This window comes from Nomascus leucogenys, chromosome 17 (assembly GCF_006542625.1).
Source record: "Nomascus leucogenys isolate Asia chromosome 17, Asia_NLE_v1, whole genome shotgun sequence".
Lineage (NCBI taxonomy): Eukaryota > Metazoa > Chordata > Mammalia > Primates > Hylobatidae > Nomascus > Nomascus leucogenys.
The window spans coordinates 30,844,293-30,861,734 of NC_044397.1; the positions used below are offsets into that span (position 1 = coordinate 30,844,293).

Below are 17,442 nucleotides of genomic sequence, written 5' to 3' on the forward strand. Positions count from 1 at the left end.
ATTACAGGCGTACACCACCAAGCCCGGCTAATTTTTCTTGTATTTTTAGTAGAGACGGGGTTTCACCATGTTGGCCAGGCTTGTCTCGAACTTCTGATCTTAGGTGATGCGCCCGCCTTGGCCTCCCAAAATGCTGGGATTACAGGCCACCGTGCCCAGCCATTGAGTATTGTTAAGAGGAGGATACGCAGAAAACAGACTCATGCCAGCTCTGCCCCATGCGCATGAGCGGCCGCAGCTCGCCCTCAGCCAGGCCCAGCGCGCCCCAACGCGTCCCCACGCGTGCGTGATCCACCGGAACCCAAGCCCAGGCAGGAGGTGAGGGGGCGGGGCCTCCGCAGTGCGACTGCGCCGCGCGAGGCCGTGCGTCGCGAGGGCGGGGCCGCGCAGGCGCACCGGGTGCCCCGGCTCCGGAGCATAAACAAGAACGGGGACGGGATGAGGCGGCGGTTGATCCCAGGGTGGCGCGTGGCGGCGACCGAGGCGGCTAGCGGGGCCCGGCGCCGACCCTGAGTGCAGCCTGACCCGCCCTCGCGCGCGCGCGCCCTCCTCGGCCGGGCCCACTCGCCGCGCGCCCAGCCATGAACCTGGCGAGCCAGAGCGGGGAGGCCGGCGCCGGCCAGCTACTCTTCGCCAACTTCAACCAGGACAACACGTAAGGCCGGGGTCGGGGGTCGGAGTCCGGGTGAGGCCAGGGTCGGACCCGGGCTAGGGGGAGGGCCTCGCTGCCAAGCTCGGTGGGGCTAAGGCGGGCAGAGGCGTCCCCAGGGGCGGGCCCCGGGGCGCGCAGGGAGGGGCGCCCTCCAGGGAGACCCTCGGGCGCTGGCCTGGAGCTGCAGCCCGGGAGCGGGAGAGGTGGTGAAGAGGGGGCTGTTTTCACCCTCTTGCGGGGAGGCCCCCTGGCTTCAGACTTAACTACTTCTCGCAAAGTTGGGGCCGAACTTTGGGGCTTGACTTGTCTTGGCCGCCTGTGGAGCGCTGGGAGTGGGTCGCTTCCTCTCCTCTCCTCTCCCCGCTTCTTGCTCAGCGTCTCCCACTCACTCTCCTTTGAATCAGGCCCTTCTCCTTGTCTCTTCATCGTCTTAAGGCCCCTTCTCTTCTCTCTCTCTTGATTTTCTTTTCTTCGTTTCTCACTGTTTTTTTGTTTGTTTTTGTTTTTGGGGGTTTGTTTTGTTTTGAGACGGAGTCTTGCTCTGTTGCCCAGGCTGGAGTGCAGTGGTGTGATCTCGGCTCGCTGCAACCTCCGCCTCCTGGGTTCAAGCGATTCTCCTTCCTCAGCCTCCCGAGTAGCTGAGACTACAGGCACGCGCCACTGCGCCCAGCTAACTTTTTTGTATTTGTAGTAGAGACAGGGTTTCACCATGTTGGTCAGGCTGGTCTCGAATTCCTGACCTCAAGTGATCCGCCCACCTCAGCCTCCCAAAGTGCTGGGATTACAGGTGTGAGCCACCGTGCGCGGCTCTCACTGTTCTTTTTGGGACATCAACTCTGATGTCTTCTCCAGCAAGTAACAAACTTAGCAATAACTTTGGCATCTGGCCTACTAGGGAGAAACTGAGCCAAGAGAGGCGTTACAGACCAGTGCCCCAGGAGTCTCAGAGCTCCAGGGGCTGGGTCATCCTCAGGGCAAGAGAAGGCCTTAATGCCAGCCCATGCATTCGGAACGCTGTTTGTCCACACTGATACCGGTTGGATGCTGCCTGGGAGGAGGACTTGTGGGGATGGTTAATAGATGAGCGAGCTTTCTGGAGAGAGAAGGGTGAGTTATGGGTTTGGCAGGGAGGAGAGCCATCTTGGAAGTGAGTAAGAGGAAGTGAGGAAAGAGGAGGAGGAGTGGGGCATTTGGCATCTTACTAAGTCATTGATTGAGTTGTTACTGGCTGAGTGAAATTAACAAAGCAGAAGATGAGATTCTTTAGGAAATTAAAAGTGAATTGTAGAATGGCCAACACCCAGTGTGTGCTGTACAGCAGGCGCTCAATAGCACCTCCCCAAAGCTGTGAAGACAGTCGCACAGTGGGACTGTATTGAGAGTCGGAAGGGGCAAATCACCTCATCCAACTACAGATGAGGAAATCCTTCCGAAAGGCTCCAAGCTGGCCTGGGTCTTCGAATTGGTTAATAGTGGAGTGGGGGCAGCAGTAGAATCTAGCCTCCTGAGTTCTCTTCCAGTGTTCTTTCTGCTCTGCCATGCTGGTTTTTTCTGAAGACAGTGAATTTAGAAATAGTAGCATAACAACGTGTAAAGATGAAAACTCCCAAGTACTGTAGTGTTCTGTGTGACCAAAAGCCAGAACAACAAACAATTCGGACCACCTGTTGCAGTTGAAGTGGAATAGACTATGTTAATCCAGATAGGGAAAAGGACACATCCCAAACCAATTCTAATTTGGTTTTTAAGCCCAAGCCCACAGTATTTTGAGACCAGTAAGAAATGGTAGTAGTAGTAGGGCGGTTTATGCCTTGTATAAATTAGAGAGTTTCCAAAACATTGTCGGCCACTCTTTCAGTTTTTCACTAATTATTTCTATCAGAATGAAATCAAATAGAGAAAAGCATTCTCTTTTGCTGTTACTTCAGCTGGACTGCCATGTTCCCTGTGTCACAGAAGAGTGTCACTCTGGCCTGAAATAGGACCTTTTCACACTTGGACATTTTCACACTTACCCACTTCTCCATGCTCCCCGAAGTTATTACAGTTCAAGAGATTTCTGTTACTTTGAGATTTCATAACTTTGACTTGCCAGAGAGACCTTGATGTAGTGTAAACCTAAATTGGAATGAATAGTAAGCTAGGATTATACTAGAAGTTGACTGGGCTAAAATGACTGTAATTTGTTTTAAATCTACACTTGAAAGAAATAGAGAAGTTCCCGGAGAGAGCTTTTATGACTTATACCTTTTCCTCCCTTCTTAATCTCCAGAATTTATTGAGGAGCACAATTTTTAGCAAGAGAAAGAATGTCCATCTAGAACTCACATTTACTGTATTCAGTGAGAAAATTTGGAAACCAGTTCACTTACTAGAATATACATGTCATTTCCCTTTTTTTGTCTTTTAAATTCTTTTTGTATTTGTTACATACCAAACTATAACTATCCTGCCTTTCTTCTTGTACTGGTAATATGATTTCCAATGTCGTACTTTTTCATGATTCTTATCCTAAAAGTGTGCATAAGTTTTATTTGTTTTTTACCATTTGTTTTTTGTTTTGTTTTGTTTTTTTACCTAGAGAAGTGAAAAGGGCATCAAGAGCAGCTGGTCTTGGCCGTCGCGCTGTTGTCTGGTTAGTTCCAACCCTGGTTTCTGAAAGTATCACCTTGGAAGGCTTATGTTAGAGGACTTTTTTGGCTTTTTGAAATTAAAGTGAACCAGTTAATAAGTGGCAGAGGATCACTTGAATCTGAAATGGAAATATCAAGGACTACATTTTTCCAGTGGACACCAGAGCTTGTGGGAAGTTAGTGATGTAGCAATGTCTGTTTTAAATGCCATGTCTAAAAGGGATGGAATGAAGAAAGGGACTTGACTTTCCAAGGCTTGTGTTTGTGTGAAGTGTCTGGAGACAATAGGAGAAACCTGTTGTTTTCTTCCACCATGTCTCTTCTAGGTTATGCTTATTGTGCTGGGAAGTACTGCTCTCCTGTCTTTGTTCATCTGTAAATCAAGGGTTTTGGTTTTTGTTTTTGAGATGGAGTCTCACTGTTGCACAGTTTAAAGTGCAGTGGCACAATTATAATGATCATAGCTTACTGCATCTTTGAGTTCCTGGGCTCAAGCCGTCCTCCTGCCTCAGCCTCCCAAGAAACCGGGACTACAGGCATGAGCCCCACACCTGGCAAATTTTTTTTTTAGTTTTTGTAGGCACAGGGTCTTGCTATGTTGACCAGGCTGGTCTTGAACTCCTGGCCTCATGCAGTCTTCCTGCCTCAGCCTCCAGAGTATTGGGATTACAGGCTTGAGCCATTGTGCCCGGCCTGAAGATGGTTTCTAAGATCCTTCACCCTTAAAGTTTTAAGTCATTCTGCCTGCTATGCAAAGGATATGTTTGAGGAGGGCAGGGGGTGACTTAGGAGGATATTGTCCAACAGCAGTGACCAGTGGGAAGGAGACTGACTCGCCATCAGGACTTGTGTGACCCACAGGACATGCATCATGCAGCCAAGGGAGAACTTAGGTGACGCCCAGTTTCTGGCTTGGGTTCTGGGTGAATGTGGTAACATCATGGTGGACAAGCCGAGAAGGAGAGAACTCTGCTTGGGGATACTGATGAGTTGGAAAGGCCGCAGGGATATGGAGGTGGAGGATGTGAGGTGGAGCGGGGATGGGAGTGGGCTGTCCATAGCCCTGAAAGAGAGGGCACCAGGGCCTCCCAGGTCTGGGCTGGCAGCCACAGTTGAGGTTGCTTTTGGTTTACGGTGTTGGACTCTATCCACCTAAGCTCTCAATCAACTATGGCTTCTCCACAAAGTTGATGAAGGAGAGTCTTTACGGACTGACGATTAGGGACGGGGGAGAAAAGGAAGATAAGCAAAAAATCTGACTCACATCTTCATTTTTGAGTGGCAGTCACTGTCTCTTTGATGTTGAATGTTCAAGTTTAAATTCATTGACGGAGACTTTCAGTTAAAAATGATGGATCAAACATAAGCATTTATTTTGGTTCCATCCCCACACCCTAATAAAATGTTAATCAGTAAAATGTCAAAAAGAGACATTTTCTAATTTTAAACATTTCTTAATTTTTTATTTTTGTGGAGATGGGGTTTCACTTTGTTGCCCCGACTGGTCTCAAACTCCTGACTTAAAGTGATCCTCCTGCCTGAGTAGCTAAGATTGCAGACACAAGCCACCACCCTTGGCCTCAAAAAGATATTTTAAAAGGCTTAAACTCATAGGATAGAAAGAATGAGAAAGGAGATATTAGCCAATTTGGAAACTAGCGAGTGGTAAAGAAGCGGGATCTCAAATTGCTAGTGAAGAAGGCAAAGAACCAACCTAGTTTAAACTGCAGAATCCCCGCCAGGCTCAGGAATGGGCAGTCCAGGGCTCCAGAGGCGGCCTTGTGGGGCTGTGAAAGGAGGAGGATGGGTTCAAGTGCGTTTAAAAAGCAGTGACTCTGTCCTTCCCTAGCGAAGGACAGGCCTAGTCTCTGGGGAGGGTAGAGCAGGGTCTCTGGGTTTGGGCACCAGGCACAGTTGAAGGTGGGGATAGTAGCAAAATGGGGGACTGAGCCAGTACATATTTTTTTGGTTGTGATTTGCTGGTTTTCCCCTTTGTCAATGAAAGAGCCCACTAATGGGGACAGGCACAGTGGCTCACGCCTGTAATCCCGGCACTGTGCGAGGCCAAGGTGGGAGGATCCCTTGAGTTCAGGAGTTCAAGACCAGGTTGGACAACATGGGGAGACCTCGACTCTACACAAAACACAAAAATTAGCCAGGTGTGGTGGCACGCGCCTGTGGTCCCAGCTACCCGGCAGGCTGAGATGGGAGGATCCCTTGAGCCCAGGAGGCTGGGGCTGCAGTAAGGAGAGATCGCACTACTGCGCTCCAGCCTGGGTGGCAGAGTGAGACCCTGTCTCAAAAAAATAAAAATAAATAAGTCCCACTCTGTTGACTTAAAAATAAATAATAAACATTTTTTTGGCAGTAAAGCTATATATTAGGGAAAATCTCCTACTGACTTGTTGCTCTGCCTCTCCCATTAGTATGTCTGCCATTTTATGGTCAGGTCAATTTTGAAATTGTTTAAAGCAAAATCTCCAAAGGGATGTTGAACTTGATGTTGAGACGAAAATATCAATCGTATTTATATTTAATACCATTCTTTAAAAATACTCATCTAGGCCGGGCGCAGTGGTCACGCCTGTAATCCCAGCACTTTGGGAAGCCAAGGCAGGTGGATCACGAGGTCAGGAGTTCGAGATCAGCCTGGCCAAGATGGTGAAGCCCCATCTCTACTAAAAACACAAAAATTAGCCAGGTGCGATGGTGGTCACCTGTAATCTCAGCTGCTCGGGAGGCTGAGGCAGGAGAATCACTTGAACCAGGAGGCAGAGGTTGCAGTGAATTGAGATCACACCACTGCACTCTAGCCTGAGCAACAGAGCAAGACTCCATCTCAAAAAAAAAAAACCTTATCTTTTGCCGGGCGTGGTGGCTTACATCTGTAATCCCAGCACTTTGGGAGGCTGAGGCAGGTGGATTACCTGAGGTCAAGAGTTTGAGACCAGCCTGACCAACATGGTGAAACCCCATATCTACTAAATACAAAAAATTAGCTGGGCACGGTGGTGCATGCCTCTAATCTCAGCTACCTGGAAGGCTGAGGCAGGAGAATCGCTGGAACCCGGGAGGTGGAGGTTCCAGTGAGCCGAGATTGTGCCATTGCACTCCAGCCTGGGTGACAGAGCGAAACTCCATCTCAAAAAAAAACAACTTACCTTTACTGATAAAGTGTACTCATACTGTAGTATATATACATCGCAAAAAATATTTGGAATATTTTTGTTTCCCTTTCTTAACGGATAGGAATGCACAATTTTGTAAACTGTGGGGTTAAACTTCTAGCTGAGGTATTTAATATCCTAAATCAGCTTCCAAATATCTGAACTTGATTGGCAAAGTCCAGTTTTAACACATTCTGTGTGTAGGGAGCACAGCAGAGAACTTGGATGTCTAACCCAAGGATCAGGGACTAAGGCTCGTTAATTTTGCCCATGGGAGAAGCCCCCTCTAAGCTTATTTTATACATAATGCTAATACGCTTGGTGATTTGGTTTCCAAGTCACCAAGAAATTAGGAAGGACAGGGGCTGTTAATGGCAGGATGGTCACTAGGAAAAGTGACAACTGTCGGCAAAACAAGAGATAGAAAAATATTTTTATAAACTCAGTGCTACAGGCCGAGCATGGTGGCTCACACCTGTAATCCCAGCACTTTGGGAGGCCGAGGCAGGTGGATCACCTGAGGTCAGGAGTTCAAGACCAGCCTGGCCAACATGATAAAACCCCATCTCTACTAGAAATACAAAAATTAGCCGGGCGTGGTGGCAGGTGCCTGTAATCCTGGCTACTTAGGAGGCTGAGGCAGGAGAATTGACTGAACCTAGGAGGCAGAGGTTTCAGTGAGCCGAGATCACGCCGCTGCACTCTAGCCTGGGTGACAGAGCGAGACTCCGTCTCAAAAAAAAAAAAAAACATAAAATAAATAAACTCAGCACTACAGTCTGGCTGTTTGATATGGGGTACACCAAACCCTCAACTCAAAAGAACTTGTCATCCCTTGTTTTAAGGACACAGGAAGGTATACAATTTAAGAACAATTTGTTTTTTTAATCAGAAAATGGGAGTGGGGGAGTCATGCTTAAAATAGCAACCCTTAGTTATCTGGAAAATATTTTCCTGAACATCAATTTCCCAAAAGTTCTGGGTTGCTGAGATTTTGTTTTATTTTTAGCCTAGGGATATTACTGTATTCTTCTTGGTTCTTTTATTAATTTTCAAAATATCTACAGGTAATAATACCTAATTATTTCATTGATATAACAATTGATGTAATTAATTCAGTATAGTAAAGAAGCAGAACATTTTTGCAAAGAAAAATTATATGAGCTGGTAGAGTTTTGTTTCTGTTCTTTTTATACTTCTAAGATGAACCATTGGGATTTTACAGATTAATACTGATTATAGCAACTCTCTTCTTGGAATACATTTCTTCCACATACATGTGAAAGAGTAGTTGGAAATCTCAAGTTTTTAATAAATGACATGATCATTAGAATAGCCCTGATCCTATCTTGGGGTACAAATACTCAGTGTGAAACATCCCCCTTCCCTGTTTCAGCCTTCTGTTTTACCTCCTCATTTTCATGTTCTCCCAGATGTTAAAAGTGATCCTGGTATCTGATTCCTCCGTACCCCAGTGCTTCCTGCTTGTTCGCTCATCTTTCTTTTGCTGAAAGCTGGACTTGCTTCTTGTTTTGCTTTCTTTGGTCAACTGGGTTCTGGAGAGGCACTTTTCTGATGAGGAAACCCCTTCTGTGGTGTCCCCGAGGCCCCTGCTGGGAGGGGCTGCTGAGCTGTGGGATCCTTGAGTCTCCTCGCAGAAGTGGGTGATGAGTATGGAATCATAAACACAAGGCCATCAAACCAATCCTCTGCTTTTTCCTTGTAAGCCAACGATGGGTCCTTTGATTCCAGACTCTAAGGTAGCTTTTGAGTCCGTTTCATTTCCAACCCATTGCTGAGCCATGGCACAGCGTAGGGGATGGAGCCACGGGTGGTAAAGGCCTGCAGAAGCACAGAGAGATGCCTTTGTCCACCTCAATTGTAAATACCTTTGTTTAAAATTTAGAAAATTTGCTTACTTAACTTTTTTTTTTTTTTTTTGATGGAGTCTAGCTCTGTCACCCAGTCTGGAGTGCAGTGGGGCAATTTCCACTCACTGCAGCCACCTCCTCCCAGGTTCAAGCAGTTCTCCTGCCTCAGCCTCCCAAGTAGCTGGGATTACAGGGCGCCTTCCACCATGCCTGACTGATTTTTGTATTTTTAGTAGAGGCAGGGTTTCACCATGTTGGCCAGGCTGGTCTCAAATTCCTGACCTCAAGTAATGTGCCCGCCTCAGCCTCCCAAAGTGCTGGGATTATAGGCGTGAGCCACCGCACCTGGCCAGCTTACTTAACTCTCATACTCTAACATATACTGTGTGTATATAACAGACCACTTGAGAAACCCCAGTTTGTTTTGAGGGAACCAGTAAGGCTGATTCCTTGTGCTTATATCCCAAACTTATATTTAAAGTTTTATAGAGTTTGTTTTTTAGTATTTTTATTTTAATTTTCCCTCCACTTTATTGTGGTATAATTAAAATTGTATCTGCTTAGGGTATACAGTGTGATGTTTTATATACACATCTTTTGAAGTGATCACCATAGTCAAGTTAATTAACATATCTTTCACCTCAAATAGTTACCTTTTTGTGACAAGCACACTTAAGATCTGCTGTCTCAGCAAATTTCAAGTACACAATACGTTATTATCAACTACAGTTACTATGCTGTATGTTAGATCTCCAGAAAAAGTTTTTTGGTTTCTTTTCTTGAGACAGTATCTCGCTCCGTCTCCCAGGCTGGAGTGCAGTAGCAGGATCAATCTTAACTCACTGCAGCCTCAACCTCCTGTCCTCCCACCTCAGCCTCCCCAGTAGCTCCTTGGGACTACAAGGGCACTACCATGCCTAGCTAATTGTTTTATTTTTAATGTCATTTTTGTAGAGATGGAGTCTCAGTATTTTGCCCAGGCTAATCTTGAACTGCTGGGCTCAAGCAGTCCTCCTGCCTTGGCCTCCCGAAGTGTTGGGATTACAGGCGTGAGCCACCACATCCAGCCTCAGAAAAGTTTTATAGGATTTAAGTAATAATATTGTCTGTGTTTTATTGACCTTGTGGCATCTTCCTGTGCCAAGCACTTGATACAAACAGTGTGAAATGATTTGCTCTGTGCTGATTTGTGGAGGGCACGTGGGGAACTTGCTGGGAACTCACTGGGAACGTGGGAGCTAGTTTCTACATTGTCACTGTCTGCACGTATCAGCTCTTATTTCTGAATTTGGCTTTTTTGCAGGTCCCTAGCTGTTGGTAGTAAGTCCGGTTATAAATTTTTCTCCCTTTCTTCTGTGGATAAGCTGGAACAGATCTATGAATGCAGTAAGTGTTTGCTTTATTTTTCCCCTTCTTAAAAAAAAAAACAAAAAAAAACAAGTTGTACTTGAATTGGAATGCGATCTAAAATTCACACGCTGTGGTTGAAGTCCAGACACCCTCTGACCAGTCCTCTGCTTCCACCTTCATCTCCCTAAGAGGTGGCAACCAGTGACACCTGTGGCTGTCTGCCCCGATCTGTGCATTTGCCTACATAGGAGTGCAGGTACCGAGGGTCTTCAGTACATGAGCACATACCATATGTACTGGTCTGTAACTTCTCTCCCTTTTAATGCCATTTAAACTGTCTAGATTACTGTCATAAAGGGCTTCCAGAAAATTGAAAATTTTACAGCCCCTGCAGGAACAATTTATTTTCCCGTGTTGGCATTTTACAGCATTGAAGTGGCCTGCGTGTCGGAGAGGCTCATGGAACAGTGGGGGGTCATGCACTTTGGCCTCTCGCTCAGTCATGTTTTGTGTGGTTCTAGATGGATTACTTCATCTCTGGGCCTCAGTTTCTTTTATTTTTTGCAAAACAGAAATAATGCACGTCTGTAAGATTATTGCCAGGATTAGAGATTATGTATATGTGTACTTAACAATGTGCAAAAAGAGTATTTGCTGAGTAAACCCTGTGATGGAGACTGTGACGGGACACTTTGGACTCTTTCCACATGCGTAATTTTTAATTAAGATAATTATGGATTCACATGTAGTTGTAGGAAATAATACAGGTCCCTTGCATCCTTTACCCTGTTCTTCCCAATGGTAACATCTCTCAAAGCCCCAGTGTAATATCATAGCTGGGATATTGACATCCACCTCTCCTGAGCACACTCTCCAGTCCTCCTTGTGCTCGTTTGTGTGTGCGTAGGTTCTGTGCAGTCTTTTTTGTTTGTTTGAGACGGAGTTTCGCTCTTACTGCCCAGGCTGGAGTGCAGTGGTGCCATCTTGGCTCACCGCACCGTCCGTCTCCCCCAGGTTGCAGCAATTCTCAACTTTGTGCTGGTGACTTGAAATTATGGTGTTCTCCTGGCCCGCCAGCAGGTGGGGCCTTTCAGACTCCCTCCTGGGCCCTGGCTTCCACTCTGCAGGTGAGCCTGCAGGTGCCCGTCACCTCCATCAGGGGATGTGTCTGATTCTCCCCAACAGTCTCTTTCCTATTGCTGCCCCCAAAAGCAAGTACCCAGGCCCTTTGCAGGGAGAGAGTGGGGCAGCAGAATTTCCATGATCAGCGTCCCTGACTCAGGGCTCCTGGTGGCTGGCTTAGGTTTTACTCCTTTCTTTGTCCTTAGACTTGCCAGCTGGTACTTACTAAATCTCCCAAAAAAGCCTTTCTTCTGCCATGGAGGCTGGGAGATGTGATCTGGGCGATGACATAGGTGTGAGCCAGGGCTGTTTATTCCCAGGCGCTGCCCGCCTTCCTGAAGTCCGGCCACCTGGCTGCCTTCACGTGAGCCACACAGGATTGCTCCCCATGGGGGTTTCTGCAGTGGAGGGCAGCCCTGTCTCCAGGCTTTTATGAATGACTGAAACTCAGTCCAGATCCAGATGAAGCGCCTGAATTGTGCTATTAAATTGTTGCTGGAGTCACTGTAGTCATCTGTTTTGAAATGCACAGAATTTTTTTCCCCATATTGGGGGCCACTGCTTATAAAGAGTGGAATAATGCCAAAACCTGGTCTTTCCTTTTCCTCAAATTGAAGTTTAGTTACTGGCTTCTAGTGCCTTATTTCCCAGAGATTTTTAGTGGAACAAAATGGGATGTCTTGATAGTATCTTTTAGAGTGGATATTGGCCGGGCACAGTGGCTCACGCCTGTAATCCCAGCACTTTGTAAGGCCAGGACAGGCGGATCACATGAGGCCAGGAGTTCAAGACGAGCCTGGCCAACAAGGCAAAACCCTGTGTCTACTAAAAATACAAAAAAATTAGCGAGGCGTGGTGGCGCATACCTGTAATCCCAGCTACTAGGGAGGCTGAGGCACGAGAATCACTTGAACCCAGGAGGCAGAGGTTGCAGTGAGCCAAGATTGTGCCACTGCACTCCAGCCTCAGTGACAGTGAGACTCTGTCTTAATAAATAATAAAAAATAAAGAGTGGATGTTTACTGACCAACATGGTAAGGTGGGTACATGAATTTCTGTGTTCTTCTTAGTGAACTTTGGCCCTTAAAAATAGGTGATGAAATGGACAAAGAATGTTTTGAGGGTTAATACTTCAAACTGAAGCTATTACATTGTTCTATTCCTAGAATATTATCTGCCTTTCCTCTTTCACATCTTTTTTTTTTAGTAGATAAGAGAATGTCTCTTAGAAAACAGGTTAGCTACTAAGTGAAATGTCAAGATAGTTTTCTAGCATTTTTCTATAGGTAGACTCAGAGGAAAGAATGTTTCTTCATGTCTCAATATTTAGTTCAGGCTCAGTATTGACGTCTACCCTCAAAACTCTTTTAACAGTCCATCATAAAATCAGATCTTTGCTGTCACTCACTGTGGCTGTTACAGAAAGAATGAGCCAGAGCTGGTCTTAGAGAAAAACAAGATGGAGAGCTACTTGTTCTTCTTTTGTTTACTTAGAAAAGAAAATTCACACACACACACACACACACAAACAAACACACACACACACAAAAGCTTGGTCTAGCAGTACTGGAAGATAGATTTTCTACCATCAATGTTGTAATTTCAAACTTGAAAGTTGCAGGAACTTCCAGATAGGCTTTGCCCATTGTTTATGGACGCCTCATATGTGTATATATATGGGGACAGAGTCTCGCTGTGTCACCCAGGCTGGAGTACAGTGGCATAATCATAGCTCACTGTACCCTTGACCTCCTGGGCTCAAGCAATCCTCCCACCTCAGCCTCCTGAGTAGCTGGGACCACAGGCACATGCCACTACACCTGGCTAATTTTTTTGTAATTTTTGTAGAAACGGGGTGTTACTATGTTGCCCAGGCTGGTCTTGAACTCCTGGCCTCAAGCAGTCCTCCCACCTCAGCCTCCCAAAGTGCTGGGATTATAGGCGTGAGCCACCGCGCCCTGCGTCTCATATGATCATTTTCTTTCTCCATGTGCATTTTTGTTGTCGTTGTTTTTTGAATATACGTAATGCACAAAATGTGGTCTCTTTTCCTTAAAATATTCTACAACAATATCTACACTGTTAGGCAAAATAAATGAAGGGTATGTGTTTATTATTTGTAAAATATCACAAAAGTTTAGAAGTTGGCTTTTTTCAAAAGGTGCACTGTGTGTTTTCTTTGCATTTGCTAAGCTGGATTCTGAGCTAGGAAAACATCTCATAAACATTCCATTCTGAAACCCAGCATAAGCAGACTGCTCCTTAGCTCAGCAAAAGTGACTAGAGCCTGCGTTGATTATGGAAGTGTAGCCGTTGACATATAACATCTTTTATCAACCTTCCTGCTTGGCCAAGAAACTAATCATTTACTTTACGGGCCATCATCTGCATCTTAAGGTTTGAGAAATGGTGTTTTCTGACATTAGTCTTATTTGACAGGCAGTGCACTCGTTGGAATATTAATTTCAGTGAGATTCATAGTAATGGATCCTACAGAGGAGAAAACCACAAGCATCTCTTGGCCTAAATCTGTGGTGCTGGAATGCTGGGCTCTTACCTTGCATCCTGGTGGAGCCACAGGCATACGCGGAAGTGAATTCAAGCAGTTACTTCATGGCCTCATTCTTCCCTTGCCACTCCAGAGCTTCATTGTTGCCAGCTATAAACCACGCCAGCAGAAGCAAAAAGCAACATTCTTTTTTAAATCAAGTAATTAATTTCTTAAATTTTAGTCAGGCAATCTCTAGGAGGGAAGTTTGGCAGAAACTGTGGCTGAGGCCACCTAGAATGAGTGCTAAAAGCAAGGCCTTTGACACTGGAGGTCACTAAAGTTTACGTTCAGCTTTTTTTTTTTTTTTTTGAGACGGAGTCTCGCTCTGTAGCCCGGGCTGGAGTGCAGTGGCGCAATCTTGGCTCACTGCAAGCTCCGCCTCCCGGGTTCGCGCCATTCTCCTGCCTCAGCCTCCTGAGTAGCGCCACCATGCCTGGCTAATTTTTTTGTGTGTGTATTTTTAGTAGAGACGGGGTTTCACTGTGTTAGCCAGGGTGGTCTCAATGTCCTGACCTCATGATCCACCCGCCTCAGCCTCCCAAAGTGCTGGGATTATAGGCGTGAGCCACTGCACCCTGCCACGTTCAGCCTTTCTTAGTGTCACCGTGAGTGCCTCTTGGCACTAGTGTCCTGGGACATACCATCTTGAGTCAATACATCTGTGCAGTCTGGTTTCTTTGCTTTCGTTTGATTATTATGGCATCTTTCACCTAGCAGCCTGATCCGTTGTCCACCATTATTTCATGGGAGGGCTGAGCCAGGTTTGTACTTCAGTTTACTGGAAAGTGATTGTTCTGGGTATGCGGGTTCCATGTATATTTATGTGTTTGAAAGTTCATTTGGGCCGGGCGCGGTGGCTCACGCCTGTTATCCCAACACTTTGGGAGGCCAAGGCAGGTGGATCACCTGAGGTGAGGAGTTCGAGACCAGCCTGGCCAACATGGTAAAACCCTGCCTCTACTAAAAATATAAAAATTAGCCGGACATGGTGGCGCACTCCTGTAATCCCAGCTACTCAGGAGGCTGAGGCAGGAGAACCACTTGGACCCGGGAGTCAAAGGTTGCAGTGGGCCAAGATTGTGCCACTGCACTCCAGCTTGGGCTATCTCAAAAAAATTAAAAATAAGAAAGTTCATCTGTATGTGAAGTGTAATAGAAAAATATTAGAGCATCTTGAAATAATACAGTAGAAAAATGGCAACAAACCTAAACTACTAGCAATATCTAAAAGTAGGTTGCTTTCTGAAAGGTGTATTCCTGAAAAGATCTAGTCAGATTTGGTCTGTAGAACTTAATGTCACTGCGAAGTGCATCCTTTTGTGTTATGGTTATTACCACTACTACTACTGCTGCATTTTTAAAACACGGGGTCTCGCTGTGTCACTCATGCAGTGGTGTCAGCACGGCTCACTGTAGCCTCAACCTCCTGGGCTCAAGTGATCCTCCCCCTTCTCGCATAGCTGGGACTGACTATAGGTGCACACCACCATGCCCAGCTAATTTTTTTTTTAAGAGTTGGGGTCTCACTGTGTTGCCAAGGCTGGTCTTGAACTCGTGGGCTCAGGCCATCTTCCTGCCTCAGCCTCCTAAAGTGCTGGGCTTACAGGTGTGAGCCAACATGCCCGGCCTATTAGTCTTTTTTTTTTTTTTTGAGACGGAGTCTCGCTGTATCGTCCAGGCTGGAGTGCAGTGGTGAGATCTCGGCTCACTGCAACCTGTGCCTCCTGGGTTCAAGCAATTCTCCTGCCTCAGCCTCCCAAGTAGCTGGGATTAGAGGCATGTACCACCACGCCCGGCTACATTTTGTATTTTTGGTAGAGACGGGGTTTCACCAGGTTGGCCAGGCTGGTCTCGAACTCCTGACCTCAGGTGATCCACCCACCTCAGCTTCCCAAAGTGCTGGGATTACAGGCACGAGCCACTGCACCTGGCCCTGGCCTATTAGTCTTTTTTTTGAAACAGAGTCTTGCTGTCACCCATGCTGGAGTGCAGTGGTATGATCTCGGCTCACTGCAGGCTCCGCCCCCGGGGTTCACGCCATTCTCCTGCCTCAAGCTCCCAAGTAGCTGGGACTACAGGTGCCCGCCACCTCGCCCGGCTAATTTTTTGTATTTTTAGTAGAGACGGGGTTTCACTGTGTTAGCCAGGATGGTCTCGATCTCCTGACCTCGTGATCCGCCCGCCTCGGCCTCCCAAAGTGCTGGGATTACAGGCGTGAGCCACCGCGCCCGGCCCTATTAGTCTTAAGTAATGACAAAAATGTGTTCATTCCAGAGTGATTGGTGGTTCATTTCTGCCTTTTGCAGAGCCACCTCTCCTACTTTTGGTTAATGACTCTTGTAAATGTGATGAGAGTTATAGATCTATTTCCCCCAGAACACTCAGTGTTTAGCATATGGTTTCAGCGACGTTAGAGACCCACGAAGCCCATCCAGTTATCCACAGACACCTGGTCTTTGCAGTTGGCCCTGACACTTAGTTTCTGTCCTGCCTCTACTGCTGCCCATGTCTCCACAGGAGGAGACACTGTGTGCAACCTCCACCTCCCGAGTTCAAGTGATTCTCCTGCCTTAGCCTCCTTAGTAGCTGGGACTACAGGCATGTGTCACCACGCTCGGCTAATTTTTGTATTTTTTTTATTAGAGATGGGGTTTCACCATATTGGCCAGGCTGGTGTTGAACTCCTGACCTCAAGTGATCCACCTGCCTCCGCCTCCCAAAGTGCTGGGATTATAGGCATGAACCATCCTGCCTGGCCTTATTTACAATTCTTAAATCAACTCAAACTGAGTTCTTTTTTTTTTTCCCCCCATGCAGTAATGTGCTGCTGCTGTTGTTTTTTTTAACCTGTTTCTGCCCTTTTCCTGTTTTTCTGTTGGGTTATTTATCTCCTAATGACTTAAAGCAAATTAGCCATTTGTTAGGGGTTGCAAATATTTTTTTTTCTGGACTGTCATTTGCCTTTTGACCTTGTTTATGATTCTTTTCACCATTCTGAAGTCTTGAATTTCTATATATTCAAGTGCGTTGGTCTTTTTTTTGTAAGGCTTCTAAATACTAGAAAGGGTTTTTCCTGCTCCCAGCATGTACATAAAACATTTCCCGAGGTGGTCCTCTAATACTCTGGGGTCATGTTTTACCTTCAGTACTTGGAGTGTATTGGATGTAAGGAATCCCTCCCTTGCATTCAGGGGCTGGGAAGGATGCTTGCCTGTGTCCTTACTTATGTAGAGGGGCTTAGGTTACTCTGAAGCATTTAGGGTGAATGTCAGAAGGAGCTTCTCTTCCAAACTTCAGTAGAGAAAAAATCATTGAAGCAAAATGCTAGAAAGTTAATATTTGTTGGATTAGGTGGTGAGTATATGGAGGTTCATTTTACTGTTCTCTTTTGTGAATATTTGCAGTTAAAAAAGAGCTTTTCTGCCTTCATCCTCCCATCCCTGTTTAAAACATTCTGAAAGCTCTGCTTTTTCCCATTAACATTTTAGAAAAACCATTTCCCAGTGATGGTTGGTGGTATTACCTTCTCAGCACCTGCACATAAGCAAGTGAAGACATCATTTTTCTTTCTAACATTTTATTAAAGGAAATTTTCAAACTGAAAAGCTGAAAGTATTTTACAGCTAACACCTGTGTATCCACCACTTAGATTCTTCCCTTAACATTTTACTATACTTGTACACACACACACACACACCATCCATCTTTTTTATTTTTATTTCTTTTTTTGAGACTGCATCTAGCTCTGTCACCCAGGCTGCCAGGCTGGAGTGCAGTGGTGCGATCATAGCTTGCTACCGCTTTGACCTCCGGGGCTCAAGCGATCCTCCTGCCTTTGCCTCCAGAGTTGCTGAGACTACAGGAGTGCACCGCCATGCTCAGCTAATTTTTCGATTTTTTTGTAGGGACGAGATCTTGTTATGTTGTCCAGGCTAGTCTCAAACTCCTGGGCTCAAGTGATCCACCTCAGCCTCCCAGAGTGCTGAGATTACAGACAAACCACCACACCTGACTTTATTTTTTGTGTGTGCATTTCCGGGTAGACGGTAGGCATCAGTACATCTCTCCTCAATACTGAGTAGAGTTCAATGTTTGT

The 17,442-nt window shown here is 46.1% G+C and overlaps 1 protein-coding gene across 8 annotated transcripts in view; it reads left to right on the forward strand.

The window, feature by feature from the left end:
- Positions 1-339: 339 nt before the first annotated feature.
- Positions 340-17,442, forward strand: part of WIPI2 (WD repeat domain, phosphoinositide interacting 2) — a 43,763-nt gene continuing 26,660 nt past the window's right edge. For 4 of the 8 annotated variants that reach the window (XM_030796036.1, XM_030796037.1, XM_030796039.1 and 1 more), the window contains exons 1-3: positions 348-655; positions 3,234-3,287; positions 9,627-9,709. In XM_030796036.1, coding sequence (XP_030651896.1) covers positions 582-655; positions 3,234-3,287; positions 9,627-9,709 — 211 coding nt within the window. In that variant the 5' untranslated portion in view covers positions 348-581. Of the gene's footprint in view, positions 656-3,233; positions 3,288-9,626; positions 9,710-17,442 lie in introns of all 8 variants that reach the window. The other 4 variants (XM_030796038.1, XM_030796041.1, XM_030796042.1 and 1 more) reach the window with 2 other exon arrangements.